The sequence below is a fragment of the Rhincodon typus genome, chromosome 14, assembly GCF_021869965.1.
Source record: "Rhincodon typus isolate 14 chromosome 14, sRhiTyp1.1, whole genome shotgun sequence".
Taxonomy (NCBI): domain Eukaryota; kingdom Metazoa; phylum Chordata; class Chondrichthyes; order Orectolobiformes; family Rhincodontidae; genus Rhincodon; species Rhincodon typus.
In genome coordinates this window covers 37,652,097-37,663,975 of record NC_063345.1, presented here as the reverse complement: position 1 = coordinate 37,663,975, position 11,879 = coordinate 37,652,097, and the positions used below count along the sequence as shown (strand labels likewise).

The following is an 11,879-nucleotide window of genomic DNA, read 5'->3' as shown; positions in this document are numbered from 1 at the left end:
CTGGATTTTGATGTGCTGACTAGCTGTTTGCAGGAATAAAGACCACTCATTGTGCCAGTAAAATAGCTGTATTTAAGTGACAACATAGTTAAAATGTTTTATTTTATTTGTAGCATATCTGCCACTATCTTGGGCAGACTTAAACATAATAAAAATTAAAAGTATTATTTAAACTGCTATATCGTAGTATGTTTAAGGTGGTGAGAATCACATATTATGTTCAACAGTGCTTACTGATATATGAAACTGGAGGAATTGTTGTAAGTATAAATAAGAAAAAAAAATTAGTACAATCTCTAAGAACTGATAATTTAAATGTCTTGGCAGATAATTGGGTATTTATTGCAATGATTGTTCCAGCTGATGTTACTCTGGACAATCAGATATCCCAGACGGAAAGCTGGCTTGTAGATCATTTCTTTCAGTTTACTGTGGTGGCCTTTACTGAAACAGAAGTATACAATGCTGCAAATTTGGTTTTAACAATAAAACAAGTTTATTGCATACAAAAAAAAGATAAAATAGAACCAATCAAACTATTTATATAGAAAAGAATTTGGAAGATTTTGAAGTTCATGGCAGAATGAAATCCTATCTATCACAACCCCATCGCTTTATAGTACTCAAATACCAGAGAGAGAGTTGTCTTCTCAATCACATCTATAGGTTTCACTTAATTGTTTCTTTGAATCTGTGGCCTTGAGAACGCGATAGACTCTTTCTCGATTATGTACACAACAGGGCTTATATTGTGTTAGCTTCAGAGAGAACTAGGTTTGAACTTGGGTTTCTAACCAAACATTTAAGGTCTGGAACCGTTATGCTGAGGTAATGGTTAATGTTTCAAACACAGAAAAGTAGCAGTAGGTCATTTGGCCCATCAAGCCCACTTCGCCAATCAGTATGATCATGGTTGATCATCCAACTCAGTACCCTGTTCTTCCTTTCTCCCCATACCCTTTGATTCCTTAAGCTCTAAGAACGATATCTATCTCATTTTTGAAAAGTTTCAATGTTTTGGCCTCAACCGCTTTCTGTGGCAGGGAATTCCACAGGCTTAATACTCTTTTTGGATAAATAAATTTCACTTATCTCGGTCTTAAATGGTCTATTCCATATCCTTAGAATGTGACTCCTGGTTCTGGATTCCCTAGTCATTGGGAACATCTTTCTTGTGTGTACCCTGTCATGTTCTGTTAGAATTTTATAGGTTTCTATGAGATCCTACCTCAATTGTCTAAACTCCAGTGAATATACTCCTGACCAATCCAGTCCTACTTCATACTTCAGTCCTGTCATCCCAGGATCTGCATAATAATTCATCAATAATAATTTGCCTGCCACATTCTGTTCTGAAGGAAATTAGAAGATGCTTTCATTGATTCCAACTTGGTTGTTTGGTAAAATTGTTCTGTCATTGCACAAGTCTTCACTGAATGTGGAAAATTAATAACTGAGGAAAAGTTACTTGTGCTCTGTCTGGAGATCTTCATATTTTGTCTGCAGATCCCACTGTCACTTCAAAGTCCTCTTCTGTATTGAACACAACCTCTATTTTTGTGGCATATGTATTAAAGTACACTGAGGGTTTGTATGCTTAATGTGCTGATCAGATCACTGGAGAATATTAACCAGTTTACTCTGATGGTGATATGTATATGGCAATATATCTCTTTTTACAATTCACATAGCCCTGAAAAAAGAAAATCGAATGCTTTAAGAAGTTATACAAAAAAAGTTGCCTCTCTTACTTTTACGGATGTTTCAGCCACAAGAATTTGAAGATGGAAACATGCCACTTCTTACCTCTCGAGACCTTTCTTTGTTTCAAGGGGAAGGTATTATGTTTGCCAGTGCCACCTCAACAACAACACCAGAGAAAATGCACCTCAGGTTGGCTCAGGTGGGCGGCACGGTGGCTCAGTGGTTAGCACTGCTGCCTCACAGCGCCAGAGACCCGGGTTTGATTCCACCCTCGGGCGACTGTCTGAGTGGAGTTTGCAAATTCTCCCCGTGTCTGTGTGGGTTTCCTCCCACAGTCCAAAGATGTGCAGGCTAGGTGGATTGGCCATGCTAAATTGCCCGTAGAGTTCAGGGATGTGTAGATTAGGTGGGTTATAGGGGGATGGGTTTGGGTGGGATGCTCCAAGGGTCGGTGTAGACTTGTTGGGCCGAAGGTTCAATTTCCACACTGTAGGGATTCTACGATTCTATGAAAGGCAGTAAATAAATGACTCAGTAGTGTTCTTCCTTGGCTTTGGGAGGGACTCTAAAAATTCTGTTTTTATTCATGAAACATCCTGATGTATAATCTGTTAAGGCTGTCTTATGTTATATCTGTGTACATCTCCTTTATGTGGCAGTGGAGGTAGTGATAGACAGCCCTCTTAAACTGAACGTCTGCACTAGATCCTGGTATGACTGACTTTCCGCTTTTTCTGAACCTACTGATTTGTTCTGAAGCACATTTTCACAGATCACAAAGGTATGCTTGTATGAAGGTAGCTCTATAAAATACCAACAATACAGTTCACCTGTTAGATACTAAAATTGTTCCCAGATTATTGTGCATTTTGGTGTACCTCAGTTCTAAGTACATTTATGGAGTGTAGATAAGCAATTTTATCATACGTACACTCATTACCACGTATTTGAACACACATGCTGTCTGGCAATAGTCTGAATAGAAATCAGAAGATTACTTTTGTTTTTAAGTTTTCTTTTCAATTCACCGACTGAAGTTAAACATAGCATTGCCATTATCACTACAGCTGAGTTGAGTTTAGCTTACTCAACATGGAGCAAGAATTGATCCTAGAACTTAACTGGCTTTGAAATTCCTTTGAAAGAAAGCATGTTCCTCTTTAATGATTGTTTTACTTTCCAAATCTCATATTTGTTTCTCAGGGTCATTGCCGTGAGGGACGCATAAGGACAGGTGAGGAGGAATCTGATGTGGATGTGGAGGGTTTTGAGGAAGATGATGATGGTAAACCGAAGACACCTGCCCCAGCAAGTGACTTTTACCATGCTCTGCATGTAATAACTTATTGCAGCCTTTGAATGTTTCATTAACCTGTTCATGTATTTCTGTTTTAATTTATGAAACACATCATAAAATACTTTGCTGTGTTATCTTTACCAGGAAACAACTGAGGGAGAGTGTGAAATGGAAGATGAGGATGAGATAAATGTACCACAGCGTCAGGCAAGTGTGTTGTATGAAGACTTGCTGATGTCAGATGGAGAGGATGAAGATCATAGTGACGAGGAAGAAGGAGACAATCCATTTTCTTGTGAGTAGCATGTTTGCTGCTATTCTAGATTGCATTGTGAACTTGACTTCTTCAAAGTAATATTCAAAAGCAGATAAAAGATAAATAGAATCAACCAAGTCCTGTAAGTGAAATTCTTGCAACATTGTATAGTTAAATGTTATATTTTCTGTATAAAATATAGTCCATATGCTTTGTAATGGATTGGAGAACATTGAGCAGGAAACAGGAATGAAATTACAGGAGGTGATCACATGGAAAATCCAGAAGGAGGAAACTTTTGAAAATGACAAGGCATTTAACCTCTGAAGGTAGAGCTGAAAACATAATGATTCAAGACTGTCTACATTCTTTTTATAAAAGAAAATATTGAAGTTGCTGTCATTAAGTAGATTGAGTGTTGATTTTAAAATAACAATTAACTATCCCTCAAAATGGAATTTGAGCCCGATTCCACCACAAGGTCAGTTAGTGAGACAGGGCATCAAGCAATGACTGTTGAATACAATGCAAGAAATACTTCTTACAACTTGCTCCTTCAACAGCTTTATCCTGATTTGGAGTATAATTGTTTCCAGTTCCCATCTACATAGCCCAATTGCCAGTGAGTTGCCCAGTCTGGGGTGGCTTCCCCAAAAGTAATGGTCCTATGCTCACCTGATATTCATATGCACACTCTTTGTAGCAGAACTCAATAAAAATGATTGGGAACATAAAACCTAGCTGATATTTCTTCTTTGTACCTCTCTGTTGAACTTAATTGTCAAGCCCAAGCTGAGACCAGTTAGCTCAGTACAAACTCAGTTTTGAAACTATCATCTCTACTCTGTATGTCACGATATCACAATGTTCCAATAAGCCTTTGAGGCAGTACTACAAAAATATTTGATCTTGGAACAAGTATAGGTAAAAAATAACAGTGATGTGGTTAGTGCTGCTTAAAACTGAAATATGTTAGCAGGGTTTGCTGTTCATAGGATTGAATGGGATATATGGATTTGAAATAGCCTAGTTGGCCAAATTGTCCATACAATGCATTTATTCTCCTCTTCACTCTTTTCCAGTTTTTCCTCTCCTAAACCAATTATTGTAATCTGCTATTCTCTTACCTTTTCTATGCTTGTCTAACTTGCTCTGAAATGCATTTGTATTTATTTTTTCAGCCACTCCATGCAGTGGTGAGTTCCACATTCTTAGCATTCCTTGGTTAAGATCGTCGTTCTTAATTACCCTATTGGATTTTGTGATGACTATCTTACATTTTTGGTCTTCAGTAATGTTCTTTCCAACAAAAGGAAACAATATCTGTATCCAATCTGGGAAAACCTTGTCGAGATTTTAAAAATCTCTATGGGTCATCCCGCAGCTTTTTTCCCCAGGGAGGAAGATCTAGCTTCAGTAATCTCTCTCGTTCATTCCACAGAGTGAGAAGTCACACAACACCAGGGTATAGTCCAACAGGTTCATTCAAAATCAAAAACTTTTGGAGCATCGTTCCTTTGTCAGGTGAAGACTTTGAAGCAGAGCTCCAAAAGTTTGTGATTTCAAATAAATCTGTTGGACTATAATCTGGTGTTGTGTGACTTCTGACTTTGTCCACCCCAGTCCAACACGAGCACCTTCACATCATGGCTACCATTATTCCATAGAGTGAGAGGTGCACATCTCCGCAGAGTGAGAGATAACCCCTCCTTGCTGATAATAAATGACTCCACATCCCCAACCCCAGTGGAAGGAGAGACATCAATTCCCAGAGGGAAAGTGGTGTTTGTCCAACTTCTCCAAAAAGAAAGACATCTGCAGAGATGCACAGATACCATGCACACAACCACACACAAGGATCCACGTGCATGTGTGCACACAGACACCAACATGCACACAGACATTCACAGACAGACACATGCACACAGACCCAACTATATACACACCCATAGAATTATGAATGTCCACACAAAGGGGTAACATGGCTAGTATGAAAAGAAGTTAAAAGAATTGATGGTTGAAAGAGGGACAGGATTGACATCTTAATGTTCCAGGATGTTAATGTTTTAGACGAGATTGAAGAGAAAGCAAAAGAGCTGGAGGAGTTGCATTACTGGTTAGGGAGTATATCACAGCTGTGTTGAGGGAGAACATCCTGGAGGGATTTTGCAGCGTTGCATAATGGGTAAAGGCCAGGAATAGGAAGGGTAGGGCATTCACAATGCTGGGATTGTACTGTAGACTTCATAGCTGCCAGCAGAAGATCAAGGAAGAGATATATGGTTAGATTGTGGAAGGATATGAAAATAACTGAGTTGTTTTGGTGGTTGATTCTAACTTCTCCCGTATTGACTGGAATTCCCTTACTGCTGGGAGTTTGGATGAGGAGCAATTTGTTAGGTGTGTCTAGGAGAGTTTTTTTTTTTTTTGCAACAGTATGTGGATAGTCCAAAAAGAGATGGGGCCATACTGGACCTGGTATTGGGAAATGAACCTGGCCAGGTGATGAAAGTTTCAGTGGGGGAGTATTTTCGGAATAGTGACCATAATTCTGTAATTTTTCAAACACTTACAGATAGGGACGAGTGGACCTCGAATTAAGGTGTTAAATTGGGGAAAGGCCAGCTGTAACCGAATTAAGCGACAATTGGACAATGTGCATTGGGAACAGCTGTTTGCGGTAAATCCATATCTGACATGTGGGAGTCTTTTAAGGACAAGTTGATTAGAGTGCAGGACAGACATATTCCTGTGAAAATGAAGGACAGGAATGGCAGGATTCGGGAACCTTGGATGACAGGGGAAATTATTAGCTTAGTCAAAAAAAAAGTAAACTTAGCTAAGGTCTAGGCAACTAAAAACACACAAGTCCTCGAAGAATATAGAAAAAGTAGGAAGGAGCACAAATGGAGAGTTAGTGCTAAAAGGGGCTATGACATGTCCTTGGCCAGCAGGATTAAGGAGAATCCCAAGGCATTTTGTACATGTATTAGGAATAATGGGTACCTGAGGAAAGAGTGGGCCTACTCCAGGATATAGAAGGGAGGTTATATGTGGAGTCAGAGGAAATGGGGAATCCTTAATGAGTACTTTCCATCAGTATTCACCAAAGAGAAGGACATGAAGGATGCTGACATTAGGGAAAGATGTGTGAATTCTCTCGGGCAGGTCAACATAATGAAGGAGGAAGTGTTGTGTCTTGAAATACGTTAAAGTAGACAAGCCCCAGGGCCAGATGGAATCTATCCTAGGACACTATAGGAGGTAAGGGAGGAAACAGGTGGGGCCTTAACAGATATTTTTGCATCCTCTTGGCCCCATTCGAAGTTCCAGAGGACTGGAGAATTGCCAATGTTGTTCCTTTGTTTAAGAACAGAAACAGAGATAATCCAGGTAATTTCAGGCTGGTGAGCCTGACATCAGCAGTGAGGAAGCTATTGGAGAAGATGATGAGAGACAGGATTTATTCACATTTGGAAACTAATGGACTTCTTAGTAATAGGCAGCATGAGTTTGTGCAAGGAAGGTCATCTCTCACGAATTTTGAGTTTTTTGAGGAGGTGACAAGAATAATTGATGAGGGAAGGGCAGTGGATGTTGTTTACATGGACTTCAGTAAGGCATTTGATAAGGTAACCCATGGCAGGTTGGTACAGAAGGTAGAGTCTCATGGGATCTGGGGTGGGTTGGCTAGATAGGTACAAATCTGGTTTGGTTGTAGAAGACAAAGAGTACTGATGGAAGGGTGCTTTTTGGAATGGAGATCAGTAACTAGCGGTGTTCCGCAGGGATCTGTGCTGGGATGTTTATTGTTTGTATTATATATATAAATGATCTGGAGGAAAATGTACGTGGTCTAAGTTTGTGGATGACACCAAAATTGGCGGAGTTGCAGATAGCAATGAGGATTGTCAAACAATAGAATGGGATATGAACAGATTGTAGGTTTGGGCAGAGAAACGGCAGATGGAGTTTAATTCGGACAAATGCGAGATGATGCATTTTGGAAGATAAAATTCAGGTGTGAATTGTACAATAAATGGCAGAATCCTTAGGAGCACTGGCATACGGAGGAAGCTGGGTGTACAGGTCCTTAGACCTCTGAAAGTTGCAACACAGGTGGATAAGGTGGTCAAAAAGACATATACAGCATGCTTGCCTTCATTGGCCAGAGCAGTGAATATAAAAGTTGGCAAGTTACGTTACAGCTGTACAAAACTTTTGTTAGGTCACATTTGGAATATTGCATACAGTTCTGGTCGCCACACTACCATGTGGATGCTTTGGAGAGGGTGCTGAAAAGGTTTACCAGAATGTTGCCTGGTCTGGAGGGTTTTTGTTATGAGGAGAAGTTGGATAAAATCAGCTTGTTTTCACGAGAAAGACAGAGGCTGAGGAATGACCTGATAGAGGTTTACAAAATGGTGAGAGGCACAGATAGATTGGATAGTCAGAGTCTTTCTCCCAGGATAGAAAGGTCAAGTACAAGAGGACACCAGTTTAAGGTGAGGGGGAAAGTTCAGGGGAGAAGTGCGGGGAAACATTTTCGCACAGAGGCGGTGGGTGCCTGGAAAGCACTGCCAGTGGAGGTGGTGGAAGCAGGCACGCTAGCAACATTTAAGGCATATCTTGATAGAAACATGAACAGGAGATGAACAGAGATATAAAAACCGTGCATGTGCAATAAGTACTGTATCTAAATAAGGAATAGGAATTGGTGCAGGCTTGGTGGGCCGAAGGGCTTGGTCCTGTGCCGTATTGAATTGTATTATTGTATTAAGACGTCATTAAACCTGAGTTCTTGGTTGGTTAGTTGGTTTCTGGAACCGTCAGCAGTTGTGAAGGTCGCCAAAGCCTTAAATTTTCAGTTTTCTAAAGTTTCTTTTCAGTCAGAGCTGTATGGCTTTTCTTCTTAAGAGGCAGTGATGGAGGGTGGTATTTCTAGTTTGTTTCAATTCTGTGATGAAAAATCAATGTTATTTTTCTCTGCCAAAAGCAGCTCCTTGAAATACTAGCTTGTTTGTGAATTTCCTGACTTTGGGTGATGCTCCATTGCTAACGTGAAAAATTCTTGTAATAATACAAATTAGGTACAGTATAACGACCTTATCATGTCTCTTGGTGTGGCATGGTGGGGTAGAGAGGGAAGGGTAGTAGTAGGAGGTCAACTGGTTTTATTTCCTTTTGGATTAAATGTTAATTTCAGTTCAGGTTATTTTTGTCTAAATCACATTAATTTCATGAAAACCGATCATTTGTCTGGTCAGGCAATTGCTATGTTCAGTGTTTTTGGTTCCTTTATGAACCATTTTGCTCCATGTAAGTCCCAGGTCTAAAATCGGACAAAATCATTAAAAAAAAAATCAATTATCCATGTTATATTAATGTGACAAGCTGTAGTGAAGCACACATCTTTTATATTACAATTCCTTTGCAAAAGGAATCGTAGAATCCCTACGATGTAGGAATCAAGCCATTCAGCACTCGAGTCCCAACACTCCGTAGAGCATCCCACCCTGATACACTCCTGTAACCCTGCATTTCCCGTGGCTAACTCACTTATCCTGCATATCCCTGGACACTAATGGGCAACTTAACATGGCCAATCCACCTAACTTGCACATCTTTGGACTGTGGGAGGAAACTGGAGCATCCGGAGGAAATCCACGCAGACACCAGGAGAATATGCAAACTCCAAACAGAGTGTCACCCAAAGTGGAATCGAACCCGGGTCCCTGGTGCTGTGAGGCAGCAGTGCTAACCAACAAATACGGTGCCACCCATAACCATATTCCATTTGTCTTCCTCATCTGTTCCTAATTACTTGCTGCACCTGCATTCAAACTTTGAGATTCATGTACCAGGACACTCAGATCACTCTGCACCTCAGAATTTTGTTCCCTCTCTTTAAATAATATGCTGCTTTTTCTTAATTTTTGATGTCAAAGTGGACAAGTTCAAATTTTCTTACATAATGCTCCATCTGCTAAATTTTTGTCCGCTTACTTAACGGGTCTATATCCTTTTGCAGACTCATAATTTCCTGTCCAATTTGTTTTTGTGCATATCTTTGTGTTATCAGAAAATTTATCAGCAGATACTACACTTTGTTCCTTAATTTAAGTTATTAATATATATTATAAACAGTTGAGGCTTCAGCAGTGTCCAGTAGTACATGACTTGTCACATATTGCCATCTATGCCCATTGTCTATTGCCTCTTAATGAAACAATTCTCCATCCAAACTATCACTTTACCAAAACCCCATCCATGCCATGAGCTTATTTTGCATAGTTTGCGCCTTTGATCTGGCCCTTTGTCAGATGCCTTCTCAAAATATTAGTAATACACAGTGACCGGTTTCCCTTAAGCCACATTGGAGTTCTTTGAGGAAATAAGCAATCAAACATGATTTTCCTTTTACAAAACCTTGCTGACTCTGCCTGATTGCACTGAGATTTTCTAACTGCCCACAGTATTTCAGAATTTTCTCTGTGACCAACAGTAAGCTGACTGGCCAGTTGTTTCTGGCTTTTCCCGTTGAGTGCAGTTGTATTAAGTTCCTCCTTTGTGTTTAATTTCCTGATTGACATTTATTTCTGGATTATTATTTGTATCCTGTAGATTAATGACAAACATAATATATCTGGTTTATTCACCATTTCCTTATTTTCCGTCACTAATTTCCCAGATTTGGTCTCCACAGGATTAACATTCATTTACTTGCCCTTTTCCTTTTTAAAATATGTGTAGAAATTCTTATTGTTTGTTTTTATATTTCTAGCTGGCTTTCTCTTGTACTTTGTCTCTGATTAAGCTTTCAATCATTCTTTGCTGTTCTTTGTTTTGTTATGAAACTGACTTAATCTTGTTTCTGAGTATTTTGTCACATGGTTTGTTGCCATGCTGAGACTGTGCTCAAGAAAGATTTGTCAAGGAAAAGGCAAACCAGGAACTGTTTTCAAGCTTACACTTCACAATAACACTGTTTATTGTACTTCAGTACTAAATGCTGCTGTACATGGTAATCTGAGATATACCATGCTCTGATTCTTCAATTATATTAGATAAGGATTGATCCTTCCCCCTTTGTTTGTTGATGTCTATGTTCTCTCAAGACTCTAAAGTTCTCGTCTAGTGTGGTATAGTGTTGTGAGTTCTAGCTCTTCCCACATTACTATTTATGCTCACTGATGTGCAAGTCTGTGACATAATTGCAAGGTTGCTTCGGTGTCTGAGGCCCTTTTTATAGTACTGTGTGGAGGCTGAGAACTCCAACCCCCAGTAAGCTGAGAGTCCTAGTTCATGTGTGGAGGCCTTGTGGCTCGAACCAACAGTCATTTTAAATATTTAAAGGATATGATCATCTGGTCAGAAGTGCACCACTAAATGCAAAAAACAATCTAGGACACAGTATGTGCCATACAAAGAAATTTAATCTGCAGCATATTGTGTTTCGCTGTACTTTTCTGGCTAATTTAGGTATTCCTTGGGTTGATTATTTATGTTAGTGTATAGATAGTTTTAATCAACCTGTTCAGATGTGTTACATCACACCTCTGGAACAGGTGAGACTTAAATCTGGGCCTTCTGGTTCAGAGGGCTATGCCACAAGAGCATCTGATTTTAAAGTGTAAGATTGATATTTTTAAGCAATTTTACTTATTTGTTCGGTAAAGTTTATGCTTGGTTGTTCAAACTTTGTGGATCTTTGTGGCTTTATACAATTGTTAAATACTTGGGATTCCTCCTTCAAGATTAAGCAAAAGGTTACAGGTCTCTGACTGGACTATAACCAATTTAAAACTCTGCTCCAGGAGAGTAACAATATTCTGTCCAATCTTCTGGCTTGCCACTCATTTTTGCTTCATTTTAAGCTTTTTCTTTCAATTTGATGTTGTCTTAACATCCTAGTTAACCAATACGGTGGATCCTTCTCTTGGAGTCTCTTTTCCTCATTGGCATGTACCTTTTTTGAGTATTCTGAAGTATTTCCTTAAATATCTGCCATTGCTTTTCTACTGACCTATCTTGAAATCTTATTTCTCAGTTCATTTTAGCCAGCTTGGTTAAGAGCTGAGTCATGTCCTCATAATTGCCCTTATTTTGTTTAAAATACCTATCTTAGAAAAATCTTCTTTCCTTCAAATAGAATTTGATTTTCTAGGTCTACCATGAGGTAACTAATCTTCTTTCATCACATAACCAGAGCTATACTAGATCTGGTAGGCTCTAGAACATGCTGCTCTAAGACACATTCCCAAAAATGCTCTAAGAACTCATCGTTCTTTCTACCTTTCTTAATGTGATTCGTTAATTAATATATGGATTATTGCTGCACCTTTCTCACAAGCCCTCATTATTTTTTCCTGTATATCCATTATACAGTATGGTTACTACTATGAAATAGCTCCTTAGCTTTTCCATATCTCATCTCTACCCAAACTGATTGATGTCTGGAAATAAAGTCATCTCTGTCTCTGTAATGACTACCAGAGCATACATATTTATTTCTGTTTGTGCTGTCAATTCATCTGTTTTGTGATGGAAAGCCTTCAGGAGCTGAATGGCCTACTCGTGATCCTATAAATGCTATATATATTCAGACACCATCTTTAGTTT

At 39.2% G+C, this 11,879-nt stretch overlaps 1 protein-coding gene across 10 annotated transcripts in view; it reads left to right on the top strand.

Annotated features, from left to right (window-relative positions):
• The window catches only part of taf1 (TAF1 RNA polymerase II, TATA box binding protein (TBP)-associated factor), a 137,444-nt gene that overhangs the window by 112,295 nt on the left and 13,270 nt on the right, over window positions 1-11,879 (top strand). For 8 of the 10 annotated variants that reach the window (XM_048605021.1, XM_048605016.1, XM_048605022.1 and 5 more), the window contains 2 exons: window positions 2,908-3,039; window positions 3,146-3,296. In XM_048605021.1, coding sequence (XP_048460978.1) covers window positions 2,908-3,039; window positions 3,146-3,296 — 283 coding nt within the window. Of the gene's footprint in view, window positions 1-1,768; window positions 1,904-2,907; window positions 3,040-3,145; window positions 3,297-11,879 lie in introns of all 10 variants that reach the window. The other 2 variants (XM_048605025.1, XM_048605023.1) reach the window with 2 other exon arrangements.